This window comes from Jaculus jaculus, chromosome 13 (assembly GCF_020740685.1).
Source record: "Jaculus jaculus isolate mJacJac1 chromosome 13, mJacJac1.mat.Y.cur, whole genome shotgun sequence".
NCBI classification, from domain to species: domain Eukaryota; kingdom Metazoa; phylum Chordata; class Mammalia; order Rodentia; family Dipodidae; genus Jaculus; species Jaculus jaculus.
This window is the reverse complement of record NC_059114.1, coordinates 16372201-16390067: the sequence shown is the minus strand read 5'-3', so window position 1 is coordinate 16390067 and position 17867 is coordinate 16372201. Positions and strand designations below refer to the sequence as shown.

Here is a 17867-nt window from a genome sequence, read left to right as displayed (position 1 = left end):
ACTATATAGAGCTCTTCAGTTGGGGGAAGGTAAGGAATGGGGAAGTTAAAAAAAAAAAAAGGTTTCTTTAGGGGAGATCTAAGATAGCCAGGCTGTGACACCAGAACAGGAACCTGGTATCCTGAGAGATAAGGGGGACAGGAAACCTCAACCTGGGGCATTGTTAGGCAAGGAAGAGATAATGGCTGGGTGGTTTCTTGAGGAATGTGGATAACCCAATTCCCTATGTCTCTGTCGCCCTCCTGCCTTTACTCCATTTTGTCCTGGCCAAACATGGGCCACTTTGTGCATCTGGCTTTACGTGGGTACTGGAGAACTCGAACCCTGGTCATTAGGCTTTGCAGGCAAGCACCATAACTGCCAGGCCATCTCTCCAGCACCTCTGATATTTTCTTTCATCTGGACCCACCTTTACCTCTCCATTTCAACTTTCTGGTATATCCCATCCTCCTATCTGATGCTAAGAGCTGCATAAGAATCATCACGCTTCTCAAGGTGCCTCTCTCAGGGTTGTTCCCAGGCCTTTTCCCATGCTGTTTCTTGGGCCTTAAATACCCTCCCTCACATCCTCTTCCAACCAAAATTCTATCCGACATTCAACATGCAACTTAAATGCTGCCTTCTCCCGGGATTTTCTGACTTTCAGGCCAACCACCTGCTGGCATGTCTATGTTAGGTCCTCCTAACACAAAGCAGACTCACCAGTATATGTTTGCTGAGCCAAGCCACACCACGCTGCGTAAAAGCCTCTCTCCTACTTGGGAGAGGACCACCAGCAGACTGGTGAGGGGCTCACGTACATAACGTAACAGCCACGGCACCAAGAGGGACAGAATAGAACGCCAGTGAGCGCCCACTGAGGGTTGTATGCATGTAAATCCATTTAAACTCTAAAACATGCCCGTGAAACTCCTATAAAATGGCAACCTATTAAAGCCATGCTAGCGCACGCCTTTAATCCCAGCACCGTAGAGGTAGAGGTAAGAGGATCACCATGAGTCCAAGGCCAGCCTGAGCAAATTCCAGGTCAGCCTGGGCTAGAGTGAGACCCTACCTTGAAAAAAGGGCAAGGGAGGGCTGGAGAGACTGCTTAGTGGTTAAGCGCTTGCCTATGAAGCCTAATGATCCTGGTTTGAGGCTCAATTCCCCAGGATCCACATAAGCCAGTTGCACAAAGTGGCTCATGGGTCTGGAGTTCTTTTGCAGTGGCTGGAGGCCCTGGAAGTGCCCATTCTCTCTCTCTCTCTCTCTCTCTCCCCCCCCCACCCCTTTTTCTCTCCCTCTCTGTCTATTGCTCTCAAATAAATAAATAACTCATTGAAAAAAAGGCCGGAGAGATTTATTAGCCGTGTCTTGCAGGTGTAGAAACATGGCTAAGAGATGTTCATTGATTTTTCCCTAAAGTTGTTACTTAGAAATAGCTCTGCACTCCAAACTTGGTGGCACCAAGATCTATAGACTGTGCCAATCAACCTAGATAAAGTCCTGGGACACTTCACTTGTAAAGACCAAATAAGGCCTAGGGCAGGGATGGAGAAGAAGAGCCACAGCAGGCAGGGAGGAAACACGTGAAAGACATGACCTGTCAGCACATCCCAACCCCAGATGCTGGTCAGAATCCCCTGGAGAGCCAGGGGCAGTGACACACCTCTGTCATCCCAGCTACTCAGCAGTGGGGAGCAGAGGACCATTTGAAAGCAGCCTGGAATGTGATGAAGGAGAATCGTTCATACCTTTGTTCTTTCTTTCTTTTTTTCTTTCTTTCTTTCTTTCTTTCTTTCTTTCTTTCTTTCTTCCTTCCTTCCTTCCTTCCTTCCTTTCTTTCTTTCTTCTTTCTTTGCAAACAGAGAGAGAGATACAGACAGACAGACAGAAATGGGCATGCCAGAGCCTCCAGCCACTACAAACAAACTCCAGACACATGTGCCACTTTGTGCATCTGGCTTTATGTGGGTGCTGGGGAATCAAACTCAGGTCATTAGGCTTTGCAGGCAAGCGTCTTAACCGCTGACCCCATCTCTCCTGCCCAAGGAAGGTCTTTCTTTATCCATGAGGGTCTCAAGAGCTTAGCACAAATTCTGCTTTCCAGCCAGAGCCCAGTGGTTCTCACTGAATCTGATTCTCCCAGTGATGCCAACCAGCTGGCAGCCTTGCCCTGGAGTAGAAAAAAATGAGTGAAGCTGTGTCCCTCCTTTGTGGATGCTGTGCTGATTCACAGGCCACCCACACTGCATGGGTAAGGAGAGCAGATGTGTGAATGAGGCTTCTTCTAAAAATATTTTTGTTGATTTTATTTATATATGAGAGAGAAAAAGGCAGATAGGTATATATAGAGAAAATGGGTATGCAAGGGCCTCTAGCCATTGCAAACAAACTCCAGACACATAAACCGCCTTGTGCATCTGACTTATGTGGGTCCTGGGGAATCGAACCTGAGTCCTTTGGCTTCTCACACAAGAGCCTTAACCACTAAGGCGTCTCTCTAACTCCTGTGAATGAGGCTTCTTCACCTGCTTAAGAAGTCTGGGTAGACTCTTCCACTTATATGGAAGGAGTCCTTAATCCATGGTTATAAAGTACAATTGTACTTTCTCTGATACCTGTTTCAGTGTGCAAGACATGGTTGATTTGAAGTTTAATAAGTTTAAATATGCATGAGATCTCTCCTTTCATAGACATTGGTCTGGTTGCTGTTACCTGGTAGATTCTATGAGCTGTACAGGCAGGCTATTAAAATAAAATGACTGTCTATTATGTCACTGCAGCAGTAAGTGCAAGAGTGAAGGAGTTTTTGATTACATGAGGAGACTGTCCACACCAAGACAGGGTCACAGTCAAAAAAAAAATCACAAACCTGGAAGTAAGTCAGGACTTGGATTTGAGCCCTTTGCTTATATAAAATAATTTACTTTGAACAATTGCCTATACCTCTCTGAGCCTCCTTGATAATCACCCATAAAGAATGGTCCCAAATAGTCAAGTTTATTAAGAGAATTAAAATGATGCTTAAGGGCTAGAGAGATTGATTAGTGGTTAGGGCATTTGCCTGCAATGCTAAGGACCTGAGTTTGATTCTCCAGTACCCATGTAAAGCTAGATGCCCAAGATGGCTTATGCATCTGAAGGTTGTTGGCAGTATCTAGAGGCCCAGGTGTGCCCATTCCCCTCTTCCTCTTCTCTCTCTCTCTCTCCCTCTCTCTCCCCCTATCTCTCCACCTTTTTCTCAGTCTCATAAATAAATAAAACATATTTTAAAGTGGTGATTAGCTCAAATCCCAGAATGTAAGACATCCTCAGTCATTATTTGTTAATACTATTCAATAAAGTGAACTTGATTTCTCTGGCCTCAATTATTTTAAAATCCTCAATTTTAAAATTGAGTCTTAAAAAAATCTCATATTTTATAAAGGCTAGGAAGCAGCTTACTTCTAAGTTCTGTGTTCTATACACATTATTCCAAACACAAAGGTCTCAAAGATACAAATGTTCATTTCTAAATTCTTTTTAACCAAGTATTTGATCTTTTGCTTAAAAAAAATAAATAAATAAAAAGGGATTATCCCCCCCCCCCCCCGCCCACACACACACCCTCAGGATCTAAGACTAGAAAATAAGTTCTTTCAGAGAGAAGTTTTAAGTCAGGCAAACTACATACGGAAGAGAGAAACATCAAGCATGCCCCAGAAGATTCTTGCCTGCGAGCAGTCTTTCCCACTGTGTTCAGTGACCTGGTTTTTCAGCTGCAGATTCAACTACAAACATGATGGGGGTGGGGGGCAGAGATGGGTAGAATTGGTTGTTATTGTAGTTGAAAGAAGATACAAAAGGAGGGATTACGGAGTAGGAAGGGCAAGTTAATTTCGATGTATTTTAAAACCACTGGCAGACATAGTGGAGTCAGTAAGACAAAACATGGTAATGTACTGCCGTGTGTGTGCGCGTGTGCGTGTGTGCGTGCGTGTGTGTGTGTGTGTGTGTGTGTGTGTGTGTGTGTGTGCGCGCGCACACACACACGCGCGCTCAGGGGGAATGGAAATCAGGGCACCTAGGTTCTGGTTCTATGTTTCATTAGCTCTGTGACCCCATGATTATCCTGGGATTCCCAAGAGGAAGCTAAGCTTTGGCCCTTTCCGCCCATCCCACTTCCTGCTCTGAGCCGAAAATTTTTTTTTTTTTTTCATAAGAGAAATTGCTTCTGTGATATGACTCCATGACTGCTCCTCCTTGACACACAGAGACCAAAGTCCGAGCAGGGGTTACAGAGCCTAGGATGGTCTCCCTCATGGCTTGCCTTTGTAGCCCCAGCTCACACCTCTTCCTCCTCCACCCCAGCCACACTTTCTTCCTTTCTATTGACTACATGCCCTCAACCAAGGTTCTCCACATATGCTAGTGAATACAAGATGAGCTCCTCTTCAATCTTCAGATTTCACTCAATTTTTGTTTTCATTACTATGACCATTCATAGCGACTCCAAAGCATATTGAGACAATAAACACTCATGTCACTCAAAGATCTGCAAATAGAAAGGAAAGGTTGCCACCACTCCTTGGTTAAGGTGGCTTAAGGGATCCAATGCTGAGACAGTCCACTCAGAGCGCTGGAAAGTTTTGGTGGGCTATTTGTTGTGAGCTGGGCTTCTCAGGCTGACAGCATCCTCATGGTGTGACAGCTAGATATCAACAATAGGTATCCCAGGACACAAGAAACAGAGCCAACCGTTCCTGCAGCCTGACAGGGCTTCTCAGGTAATTAAGTCAACCTACCCCAGAGATAAAAATCTAAAGGGAGGAATCCAAAGTCTGCATCTCCTTTGAGGGAGTGTGCTGGTTTGAGTGTGAATGCATGCCCCCCCCCATAGACTCAGGTGTTTTTATTAAGCTTGTACCTTGGGTCTCCAGCCACCCCGTCTGGAGGAGGCATCATGGGGAGCAGATCCTGAGGTCCAGCCCAGAGATGTGGGGAGCAGGTTTGTGTGCTGGGTGGGGTGTGTTTGTTGGTGCTGGTGTGATTACTATAGTTGTTCCTCTGTGCTTGGATGTATGGAGGCAACTTCTTCCACCATGGATGGAGCATCCTCTAGATTCGTGAGCTGAAACAAACCCCTTCCTCCTATATACTGTCTGGTTGGAAGTTCATCCCAGCAACGTGGAGCTGATGGCAACAGGGAGTATCCGCAAATTGTGCTGCAATTTTGTAGCTGCTGCACCCTCCTGAAAACAAAATATGCTCTGCTTTCCCTTACAGTCAAACTCCCAAGTTTAGGCTGTCAAACCACATGTAATATCCCGATGCATTCCTGTCCTCGCTGTGTGTATCTGGTTATACCTGTCTCCCCCATCTGACTGGAAGCTTCAGGAGGGGAGGGACTGGATCTGTTCCCGGGCAATTGTGACAGCTGCCACTCCCTGCACAGAGGTTAATAACTATCAACAGAAGTGAAAGAATCAGGAAGCTGGTCAGTGATCCTGGAAGGAAAGTCATTTTGCTAGGCTTATACCCAAAAAGGCAGTCCAGAACTTTCAATATCTTAAGTGTCAAAGCTTTTCAATTTTGGTGTAAAATCTCTCAATGTTAAAACATAGACTGTTGGGGCTGGAGAGATGACTCAGCAATTAGGCACTTGCCTGCAAAGCCTTATGGCCAGGGTTCATTTTCCCAGGACCCATGTAAGCCAGATACACAAAGTGGCACGTGCATCTGGAATTTATTTGGAATTGCAAGTGACCCTGGCATGCCCATAGCCTGTCTTTCGCTTTCTCTCTGCTTGCAAATAAATAAAATATATTACATAGGAATCAGGTGAGTATTGCTTTGTATTAGTTTCTCATCATTGTGATAAAACTATCTGGACAAAACAATATCAGAGAGGATGGATTTATTCTGGCTACCATTTTAGGCTCCCATGATAGAAGGGACTTGGGGAACTGTTTATGCCATGGTGACCAACAGAGAAAAGAAGAGACAGAGACAGAGACAGAGAGAGAGAGAGAGAGAGAGAGAGAGAGAGAGAGAGAGAGAGAGAGAGGGAGAATGCCTGAGCTAGCTGACTTTCTCCTTGTTTTCTATGTCATTCCATCTGGGTCCTCAGCATAGGGAATAGTGGACCTTCTGTCTTAGATGACCCCCCCCCCCGAGAACACCCCCAGAGACCTGCCCAAAGGTGCTGCTCAATCTGGACACGTTAACAATCAGGACAAGCTACCGTGTTCTTCCATGGGATTCTAGCAAGAGCAATTCCACCTCGTATCTCCCTAGTATTTCCTTTACCTTCATGTCTGCTCAGTTATAAAGAATATCTTTCTTTCAAACATGCCTGCATCATAGACATGGTTTACTCAAGAATTCAGTTCTTAGACACTCATATTTATGTATGCATTGCATGTGCATACATGTGCTGTGTGCAGTGTGTGTATATGTATTTATATGAGTGTGGGTGCGTGTGTGAAGGTGTGGGGGGGGCAGAGGTTGACGTTGGATGTCTTCTATTTTATTTTAAGATTTTTTTGTTTATTTTTACTTATCTATTTGAGAGCAACAGATACAGAGAGAATGGGTGTGCCAGGGCCTCCAGCCACAGCAAATGAACTCCAGACGCGTGCACCCCCTTGTGCATCTGGCTAACGTGGGTCCTGGGGAAACAAGCTTTGAACTGGGGTCCTTAGGCTTCACAGGCAAGCACTTAACCATTAAGCCATCTCTCCAGCCCCGGATGTCTTCTTTAACTGCCCTTTATTTTATTTACGGAGGCAGAGTCTCTCACCTGAATCCATAGCTCATAGATCAGGTCAATCCAGTTAGCCAGCTTGCCTGGAGAGCCCACAGCTCTGCCTCCCAAGTGCTTGGGTTAGAGATGGGTGCTGGGGTTTTGAACTATGGTCCTCATACTTGTGTGGCTAGTGCTTTATCCACTGAGCCATCTCCTCAGCCCCTCTAGAGATATGTTTAAATTAGACTACTGTATGTGTAATTGAATCAATTTACTATATTTTATATTTTAACATACTTAGAGAAAGAGAGATAATGGGTACACCAGGGCCTCTAGCCACTGCAAATGAACTCCAGATGCACGTGGCAATTTTTGTGTCTGGTTTTGCGTGGGTACTAGGGAAATAGAACCCAATTCCCTGATTCCTTAAGAAAACATTCCCATGGGCTGGGGGACTGGCTTAGTGGTTAAGGCACTTGCCTGCAAAGCCTAAGGACCCTAGTTTGATTCCCCAGGACCTATGTAAGCCAGGTGTACAAGGTGGTGCAGGTGTCTGGAGTTCATTTGCAGTGGCGAGAGACCCTGGCCTGCCAATTTTCTCTCTGTCTGCCCACCCCCCCTCTCTAAATAAAGTATGAGTGAGTAAAGCACTGATATAAAATAAAAGCCAGGCCTGGTCACACATGCTGAGGTGGGGCAGGGCCAGGAAGATTGTTTAAGTTAGGTCAGCCAACCTAACTGAAAAATGGGGAGCTCAAGGTTTAGTGAAAGGTTGTCTCAGGAAATAAAGTAGAAGAGATGCGCGTGCCACTTTGTGCATCTGGCTTCCCATGGGTTCTGAGGAATCGAACCCAGGTTATTAGGCTTTGCAGGCAAGCGCCTTAATCACTGAGCCACCTCTGCAGGCCCCAAGGGTAGGGTTTTCATGTGCGCTATCCTCGGGCTGCACCTAGAGCTCTCACCCCTGGAGCTAGACTGGTTGCCAGGCACATTGTAAGTACCCAGTAGTAAGTACCCGGTAAGCTGGCATGAGGGTGCAGGCGTTTCAAAGGGTTGCTCACTCTGCCCGCTCTCTCTCTGCTTTTCCCTCAGCGCCTACAACAATGAGAAGCTGAAGAAGCTGGGCATCATCATCCACCCGTTCGCGCCCATCCACATCTGCATCAGTTCTCCCTCGCTGCCTGAGGCTCACGTGTAAGTAGTCCTCCTTCTGGTCCGTGCGCCTTCCTTGCTTATCAAGCTAAGTCCAAGCAGCGGCAACTCCACAGGCTCACGCGTCGGGAGCCATCGAGCTCTCCTTTGCCTTCTTGGGAAGGACGAAGAGCCTGGAGCCAGCAAAGCTGTTTGGTCCATAAAAATTACAGGACAAGCTGGGCGTGGTGGCGCACACCTTTAATCCCAGAACTCAGGAGGCAGAGGTAAGAGGATCACCGTGAGTTCAAGGCCACCCTGAGAAAACATAGTGAATTCCAGGTCAGCCTAGACTAGAGTGAGTCTCTACCTCAAAAAAAAAAAAAAAAAAATACAGGACACAGCAGACTGTCCTCCTGTCTGCCTTGGATTGATGTCATCGTTGTTTTCTTGTCTCTTGGTCACATGTTCTTTGAATGTCTCCATACAAAAATAGGCCTCATCTTTTCTTGCCTGTGACTTTGATCCCATCACTTGGGAGGCAGAGACAAGAGGATCGCTGTGAGATCGAGGCCAGCCTGAGACAATATAGTGAATTCCAGGTCAGCCTGGGCTAGAGTGAGAGTCTACCTCAAAAAAATAAAAACAGGCCTCATCTTTTCTCATAATGATCCATGGGAACGTTTGAGCCTTCCCTGCCTCTGCCACGAACAAGCTCTCTGGAACCCCTCTGGAACCAGCGAGATTCACTTGCGTTGGAATCGTCTGGAGATGGGGATGGGGAACACCTAGGAGAATGCATGCACATATATGAGACACGCCACCTTTCATGTGATCTGAACACAGCAAGCTTAAGGCAGGTAGTTTCTTTCAATGCCAAATGGGGGAGGAGAAGCCCAGATGGAAGAGCCTGCCTAAAGTCTTACAATGGGAATCTTGATTTCCTGGCTCCTGAGTCAGACCTCTACTCCTAAAGCAGGTGCATTAGGGCCGGACAGATGGCTTAGTGGTTAAGACACTTGCCTGTGAAACCTAAGGACCCAGGTTCATTTCCCCAGGACTCATGTAAGCCAGATGCACAAGGTGGCACATGCATCTGGATTTCATTGGCAGTGGCTGGAGGCCCTGGTTTGCCCATTCTGTCTCTCTCTCTCTCTCTCTTTCTCTGTCTCTCTGAAATAAATAAATAATTTTTAATAAAAGCAGGTATATTAGATAGACCATTAACCCAGGGGATGTTATTCTAGAAATAGATTTATGATCGCTCTATGAAATATCTAGAGATTGTAAATATCGTTTTACAAACCAGATGGTCTTTTTTTGCAATTGCCTTGCCTTCATAGTACAATAGCTATGAAGGTTGGTTGTACTGTGTTTTTTTTTAATTCTATTTATTTATTTGCAAGCAGAAAGAAATGAGACATACAGCGAGAGAATGGGCACTCCAAGGCCTCCAGCCACTGCAAATGAACTCCAGATGCATGTGCCCCTTGTGCAGCTGGCTTACATGGGTCCTGGGGCATTGAACCAGGGTGCTTAGGCTTTGCAAGCAAATGCCTTAACCACTAAGCCATCTCTCCAGCCCTGACTGTGTTTTAATAATTCTGTATTGATTAAAAGTATATTGGAAAGGGCTGGAGAGATGTCTCAGCAGTTAAAGGTGCTTGCTTGTTTGCAATGCTCTGGCTTTCTCGCTCTTTCTCTCTCCCTCTCTCAAATAAATAAATAAATATTTAAAAAATAGTAAGAAAGACCCATTCACTGGCCGTAGTTTGCTAACCTTTGTCCTAGACTAAAGATGGTCTTTCATTTTGTTTGGCTATTAAAGGTTCCTGCCACATTGAATGACTGGGTCAATAATCTGTTGTTCAGCCTAGAGTAGCTTAAACCAGCAACTCTTTCTTGTTGCTCCCAGGTCTACCAATTGGCTGGTGGCTCCCCTAGTCCTGGATCAGGCCAGCCCTGCTGCTCCTGGCTGGGTTTGCTTGAGTATGTGCATCCAGCTGATGGGTATGCTCCAAGTTGGCCGCTCCCACCACAGTCTTTTGGATGGTTGATTGGTTGGTTGCTGGATAGAATAACAGAGGTAATTTTTATTTTTTATTTTTTGGTTTTTCAAGGTAGGGTCTCACTCTAGCTCAAGCTGACCTGGCATTCACTACGGAGTCTCAGGGTGGCCTCGAACTCATGGCGATCCTCCTACCTCTGCCTTCCAAGTGCTGGGATTAAAGATGTGCACCACCATGCCCGGCAACAGAGGTGATTTTTTTTTTAACATCTAAGTAGGCTGGTATATGCCTATTGACATGGTACTCAGAATTCTAAGAACAAGGGCCTAAGTGCCCAGGACCTTCAGAGGCATTGGATCGGAATGAACACAGCGGCCCTTGTGCTACATTCTATGGGCTGAGCAAGTCAGCAGACCAGCCCAGACATGAGGAGTGAGGGAAAGCCTCTTGACATGGAGATGCAGCAAAGTCGAGACCTAAATAGTGGCTGGAGGAGAAGGGTGCAGGATCGGAGCATTCTATGTAGTCAGTCCTGTTCATTGTCTTGATTGCCGCTGTTGATGGATTGCTTGACAAGAAGCCATTTAAGGGAGAAGATTCACCGTGGCTCATGGTCTAAGGAGTTTCACCATTGTGGTGGGTAAGGCATGGTGGCAGGGACCTCCACAGCAAGACAACGCGAGGCAGCCTGCTTCCAACTTAGTAGATCAGGCATCAAAGAACTCCGGCTGCTCCTAGCCAGGTTAATGCCTATAAGGCCTAACCGTAGTGGTCCTAAGTTTGCCAACTAGGTCCAATGTCCAAAAGGCTCCAACCTCCCAAAACAGCACCATCAACTGGAGACCTGCTCTTCAAACACGAAGCGTGTCACATTCAAACCATACTGCTAGTCTGACAAAGGGCACTGGGATCGTCCCTCCTGACTAGTTCTGAACTTCTCAGTCATCAACTAGTTGATGACTGGAACAGAGCCCAGCCAGCCCCTCCAATCTGTACGAAACCAGTGCCTTTTGTTTAAAATGGGAGGAGGTGGCCTATGAGACATGAGGGCCTGGAGAGATGGCTCAGCAACTCAGGCACTTACCTGAAAAGCCGAAGGACCCAGATTTGACTCCCCAGAACCCACCTAAGCCAGATGCACAAGGTGGTACACATGGCTGGAGTTCGATTGCAGTGGCCAGAGACCCTGAAGTGCCAGCTCTCTCTCTCTCTCTCTTTCTCTCTCTCTCTCCCATAGAATAAAACTAAATAATAAATTAAATAAAAAAGAATGAGACATGAGGCTGGAAAGTGGCTCAGCAGTTAAAGGCACTTGCTTGCAGACTTCCAAGTTGGGTTCAGTTTCCAAACCAGTAAGCCAGATGAAAAAAAAAAAAAAAGTGCCATAAAGCATCTGGTGTTTGTTGGAAGAGGCAAGGGGTCCTGGCAGACACACACACACACAGACAGACAGACAGACAGACACACACACACACACACACACACACACACACACACACACACACTTAGAAAAAAAAAACAAAAACAAAAAGAATAGGCTATGCACTCTCTAAGATCACAAGACTATTCCCAACAACCTTTTCTGATCCACCAGCCAATAAAAGCAATGCCTGCAGGTTTGTCCTTGGGCCCTGGCACGAGACGCCTGCCAAGGCTTTGTTCACACTGACTTCTCATAGTGAACAGATTCCCAGGGCTGTTGACACCCACTGTGTCCTGGCTGGTGCGGCAGCTTCAACGGAGCGGGTTGTGGGGTGCTCTGGCAGCAGATGCACCCCAGGGTTCTGGGCCCAGGCACCTCGGGAGTGAGCTTGGCGCATCGCTATTAGACACTTCTGTCTACTGTGGCCTGAGTTTGAGCAGGTAAATGCTATCTCGTTTAATGTGATAAAATTCAAAAGTATTCTGCTGGGGCATTATCATTATGAGAAAGGTCCTGTTTCTAGAGGGACTATTTTGGGGGCCTTTGTTTCCCATTTGTTTCTCTGCAGATTTGGTGAATGCTCCTGGGGTTTAAGGCATGTCTTTAAAAAATATTCTATTTATTTGTTTGCAAGCAGCATGCAAGAAAGTAAGAGAGAGGCAGACCCAGAAAGTGTGAGTATGGGTGTACCAGGGTTCCCAGCCACTGCACATGAACTCCAGGTGTGCATGCTACTCAGTGAATCCAGCTTTACGTGGGTTCTCGGGAAGCAAAATTGGGTTCTTGGGCTTTGCAGGCAAGTTGCCTTAACCACTGAGCCATCTCTCCAGCCCTAAGTTGCTTTTTATTATTTTAAAATATGTTTTATTTATTTATTTGAGAGAGCGAAAGAGGCAGAGAAAGAGAGAAGGAGAGAATGGGCGCATCTGAGCCTCCAGCCACTGCAAACGAACTCCAGATGCATGCGCCATCTTGTGCATCCGGCTTACGTGGGCCATGGAGAATCGAACCAGGTTCCTTTGGCTTTGCAGGCAAATGCCTAAACTGCTAAGCCATCTCTCCAGCCCCGCTTTTTATTATTTTAGAGAGAGAGAAATTGGCACGCCAGGGCCTCAGCTATTGCAATCAAACGCCAGACGCTTGCACCACCTAGTGGCTGTGTGCAACTTTGCGCTTGCCTCACCTTTGTGCGTCTGGCTTACATAGTGTCTGGAGAGTTGAACACGGGTCCTTAGGCTTCACAAGCAAGCCCCGTAATCTTGCTAAGCCCTCCCACCCTAAGGTACATTTTTATGTAGACAGTCAGTCAAAAGTCCAGACGCAATGGAGGAGAACCTTTCCTAGTGAAAAGAGAAGTCTCTGTCCGAAGAGGCGACAGGAAGACAGGGCCACACTGTCAGGACTTGAGATGCCAACTCTGCTGTTCATTGGCTTTTGTGACGGACTCTCCTGTCATTCATGGATGTTGAGAACACTGTCTGTGGCATGTGTGTTTCCTGGGGCGCATTTGCTGCTGTTACCACCTTGACAGTCTTGTCACTGTGCGTTACATCAGTGGGTCTATGTATGAGAATTGCACCACCCAGTTATCAGCTCGGGAACATGTTAGATCCAAAGCCACTCACCCTCTCCACCTTCCAGTCTATAGCCAAAGAGATCTTTTTTTTTTTAAAGGTTTTTTTTTAAATTATTTATTTATTTATTTGAGAGCGACAGACACAGAAAGACAGATAGAGGGGGAGAGAGAGAGAATGGGTGCGCCAGGGCTTCCAGCCACTGCAAACGAACTCCAGACGCGTGCGCCCCCTTGTGCATCTGGCTAACGTGGGACCTGGGGAACCAAGCCTCGAACCGGGGTCCTTAGGCTTCGCAGGCAAGCGCTTAACCGCTAAGCCATCTCTCCAGCCCAGCCAAAGTGATCTTGAGGCTGCCCTGCTCAGCGCAGGAAACCCTGTGTATTGGACAAGATTCCATAGCTTGCAGGTCCAGGAGCCGGAGGGACAAGTAAGCAGGAAGCTGTGACTGAACAGGGGCCTGAAGCACAGACGCCAGAGGGACACATGGCGATGCTTTTGAAAGTCTCTACACAGAACCGAACCAGAACCTAGGACTGTCCAGAAGGACTTCCTAATGAGCTTACACACAGGAGGGGTCTTTTGTTCTCAGTCGGGAGCCTGAGAATCCAAGGTCAGGATGCTGCGGGGTTGATGTCTCCTGAGACCTCACTCCTTGGCTTTCAGACAGCCACCCTCTCTGTCAGCCTGCAGACTGTGTCCAAATTTGCTCTTCCTATAAAGACACCAGTCAGATCAGACTGGCGCCCTTCCAGACATGGATGGAGGTGACGAAGACAAAGAGGGGAGGAAAAAGAGGGAGAGGGGAAAGGAGGAAGGAAGGAAAAGAAAAGATAGATCTGATGTTCTCAGGCCCTGGGTCACCACTACCACCTTGTGACCAAGCAGACCCCGTCCCCACAAGCAACTCCTTTGGCTCACTTTCCACCACAAGCCTCCACACCCTTCTCACAAGTTGCCAGGGTTACAGAGAGGTTGGCTCACAGGGATTATGGCCCAGTGCCAGGCACACAGCCCATCAAGACCATCGTCTGAATGCTGGTTCCAGCCCACTTCCAGAGCCGCCAACCCATGCTGTTATCTGCAAGGCCCAAGATGATGTTAAGGGAAAAGAGAGAGAGAGAGAGAAACAGGAAGGGTCATGGACTTATAGATCCTTTAAGTTAGAACCAAAGGAATAGTACTGCTTTGTAAATGGTTTGTAGAAGGAAGTTCTATTTCTTCTCTCCCGAAAAAAGAGAGACAGAGCACTGCTGACCTAACTGTCCTCACCCTCACGGTTACAGCCTCCAGCAAGGATGGGGACAGGACTGGACACCTCCCTTCCATGCTGTGTGAATGGACTCTCTGTCAGACAGGCTGGGTCAGCTCTGCCCAGGGCATGGGCCCCACCCATCCTCTGAGGAGAGGCCTTCCTAGAAATGGGCAAGGGTGATTTCTTCCTGCTCCTGGGACCATGAGGCCCTGGTCAGGGTGAAACACAGTTTCCATAAAGAGCAATTATAAGGCTTGGTAATGGAGGCCTCTCCTCTGTTAGTGTCGGAGGAGGAGACATCTTAGGGGAGGCGGGGAGGGAGGTTTCCAGGGCTGTACCTTGTTTCCAGAAAGACCACAGGCAGGGTTAACCCTCTCCTGACCTCGCTCTCTCACAGAAGGACCGCTGCATTTGGCTTTCTTGACTCCTCATCAGAACTCAGGCTCCAGAGGCATCGTCTCTGGGGTCAACCAGTTACCCCAGCTCAGATCCTCACTAATCCCATTGTGTGACCTCACACGCCTCAGTTCTCTTGCCCTGTAAGAAGGCGGTGGAATGATGCATACTAGGAATATAGGAAATATTCCGACACCAGCCCTGTTCACAAATGAGCTATGTTACCTTCAGCCAAGTGACTGTACACCTCTGAGCTTCAGTTGTCCCTCTTCTAAAATGTAGGCAGTAATTTATGCCTCAGCATATTGTCGGGAGAATTAAATACTGTGGGTAAAGTACACTGGTGAACTCATTGTACATGTTTAGTATAAGGTGTCCAAAAGAAATCTGAAAAGGTATGTCAAATATATTGTTAAGTAGGGTCTTAGTTGGGTTCTCAATAATATGTCCAATGTGTTTTTCTTCGATATCCAGCTGCATTTACAGATAAAGGACTTACACACTTAAAACAACAGGTCCACCTGGGTGTGGTGGCTCACACCTTTAATCCCAGCACTCCGGAGGCTAAGGTAGGAAGATGTCTGTGAGTTCGAGGCCAGCCTGAGAATGCATAGTAAATCCCAGATCAGCCTGGGCTAGAGAGAAACGTTACCCTCGGGGGAAAAAAAAAAAAAAGGTCCAATCATTAATCTCATTTTTATAAAAATACAGTTATTACTATGGTTTTATCTGTTTCCAGACTTTCTTTCGTCCAGCTGGTTTACTTGTTGCATTTTTATCCGATAAATGACTGGATACCAGCAGCATATTAACGCTGAATCCCCTTCAGGTCTCCCGTTTCCAGCACAGCTGTGGTCTCCCTGGTTATGACCCTGAAGAATGGACTCCCACTGTGTCTCCCCCTTCTGTCTCTGCAGCGAGCCCCTCTACCGCCAGCTCTGCGCCCTCCATTGGCTTCTGGAAGCCCTGACCATTGACCACACCCACCACATCATGCGGCCTGTCATCGCTTGCTGGAATCCCAAGTATGTCCCAGCTTCTTAGCATCTTCCTCTAAAAAAAAAACGAGAACTAGGCTAGCTAGCACGTTAGGCTGCGAGTCCTCCCCATCCCTCCTCTCCTTTGGCTATGGTCTTGTTGGGTGGCTTGCTTTAGGAGCCTGTAGACCCAAACCTAGGTGAGCTGGAAACAGCTGCCATGGGCACATCTGGTGCATAGATGCTCCCGCTGTGGCCACTTGATCTTCAACTTACTAGTGCAATGCCACCGAACATGGCATCAGGCAGGGGCGCCTGAAGGAGATGCCACAATCGGGTTAGGGTTCCTTCACTGCAGATGTGGGGGGGGGGGGCGATGTTTGTGTTTTGGTTAGTTAAACGCTGGTCGGCTTCATCTCCCTGTCGTTAATATCCACTGGTTGCTATTCCTCCATGTGTACCTAAGGGACTACCTGGTATTCAGGACCCTGGGGCAACTAGGTTTGCCCAGGCAGAAACTCCAGAACATGTTGGCTATGCCAATCAAAGTGTTGGGAGTAATGCCACCAGAGGAAGGGCTCATGCAAAAGCTTTTGGGGCTCCTTTTGCAGGAACTGAGCTCCTTGTGCTCAAAAACGGAACTAGGAACATGCAGCTATGTAAAGACATTGTGTTTTTAGGAAAACAGATTGTTTGCAAGAGTGAAAAATAAATAAATAAATAAGGGCTGAAGAACCCTGGCTTGAGAAATTGGATTTGCACTGTGAAAAGTCAACTATGCATTAAATAAGACAATAATCCCTTTAATGTTAAAAATCTCCACCCAGGGCTTGAGAAATGGTCTAGTGGTCAAGGCACTTGCTGCAAAGCCTAAGGACCCAGGTTTGATTCCTCAGGACCCATGTAAGCCAGTTGCACAGGGTGGCGCATGAGTCTGGGGTTTGTTTGCAGTAACTGGAAGCCCTGGCACACTCATTCTGTTTCTTTCTTTCTCTCTCTCTCTCTCAAATAAATAAGTAAATTAAATATACTTTTTTAAAGCTCCATCCATACCTAGTACAGTGATTCTGGGCTCTTTTCACAGCCCTGCCTCCTTGACAATCTGAGCCCTCATCTTCTCCCAAAATCTGGAGTAATGCAGTCATAGTTATAAATCAAGCACCTATCCCCAGATTAGTAACTCCAATTTATTTCACTTTTTTTTTTTTTTTTTTTTGGATGGGATGAATTTAAAATTGTTTCCCTTGACATAGTATTTCACTATCTTTATTTTTTTAGATTTTAATTTATTTATTTATTTATTTATTTGCAAGCAGAAAGAAAGAGAGAGAGAGAAAGGAGGCAGACACAGAGAGAATGAGCACGCCAGGGCCTCTAGCCACTGCAAATGAACTCCAGATGTATGTGCCCCCTTGTGCATCTGGTTTATGTGGGTACTAAGGAATTGAACCTGGGTCCTTTGGCTTCACAGGCAACTGCCTTAACCGCTAAGCCATTTCTCTAGCCCTATCTTTTTAACCAAAAGTAATCTATTTTTTATAGAAATCTCAATAATGGACCTCATATGTTTAAAGGAAATGTCCTTATGCAGCAAGAGGCCCCTTTATTCCCACCATGACAAATCAATTACTTCCAAAATATCTTTGTTGGTTCCCAGAATTTGTTCAAAGAAAACATGGCCTTTAAGAATATTTCCCATGCATTATTTATTCTTCTTTAAAACAAAACATCCTATATTATAAGGAAATACAATTTACTGTTATGGAAAATTTTTCCTAAACACATAAGTAAGTATTTAAAATATAAAAGCTTTGATACCTTCCTTGGAGAAAAGCCCTATTTTAAAGGGGGTAAAGTGTATAATTCCAAATCTTTGTAAAACCTTTCCCCTGCAGATATCTACAGATGCACAAGTATTTCTAACAAATGGCCTCATACCCTGCATACCGCTCTCTGCATGTATATTTTCCCCTCCTTCGGGCAATGACTAGCGTCTTTCCCATGACTGCACACACAAAGCTTCATTCTTCCAATGCTGAATAGAAGTCACAGCAGGACACTCTATTGAGCAAAGGGAACACGTTCAGATCATCACGTCTCCATTGACAGATACCGAGGCTGTACAGAGATTCTTCACTTTTCAAGAAGTGCTTCACAGAACGTCCTTCTGCCCGCTTGCAAATATTCCTTTGGGCTAGGTTCTGAGAAATAGGACTGGCTAGGTCAAAGCAACATGTAATTTTTTTCCCCCACAGTTGATTGCTTAGATTTTTCAAGGAAAAAAAAAAAACCCTAAGCCAATAGATTTCTGCTAACACTACATCTCTCTGAGCAATTATGTCTCCAGCGGCAACTGTTGCTGCTTCCTCAGACAGGTGGACCCCCATCCTCCC

General features: G+C 46.4%; 1 protein-coding gene across 1 annotated transcript in view; it reads left to right on the top strand.

Moving 5' to 3' along the window:
* Nucleotides 1-17867, top strand: part of Ccdc60 (coiled-coil domain containing 60) — a 207974-nt gene that overhangs the window by 151731 nt on the left and 38376 nt on the right. Inside the window, exons 4-5 of the mRNA XM_045132970.1 lie at nucleotides 7802-7903; nucleotides 15415-15522. Of these exons, the coding sequence (XP_044988905.1) occupies nucleotides 7802-7903; nucleotides 15415-15522 (210 nt within the window). The remainder of the gene's footprint in view (nucleotides 1-7801; nucleotides 7904-15414; nucleotides 15523-17867) is intronic.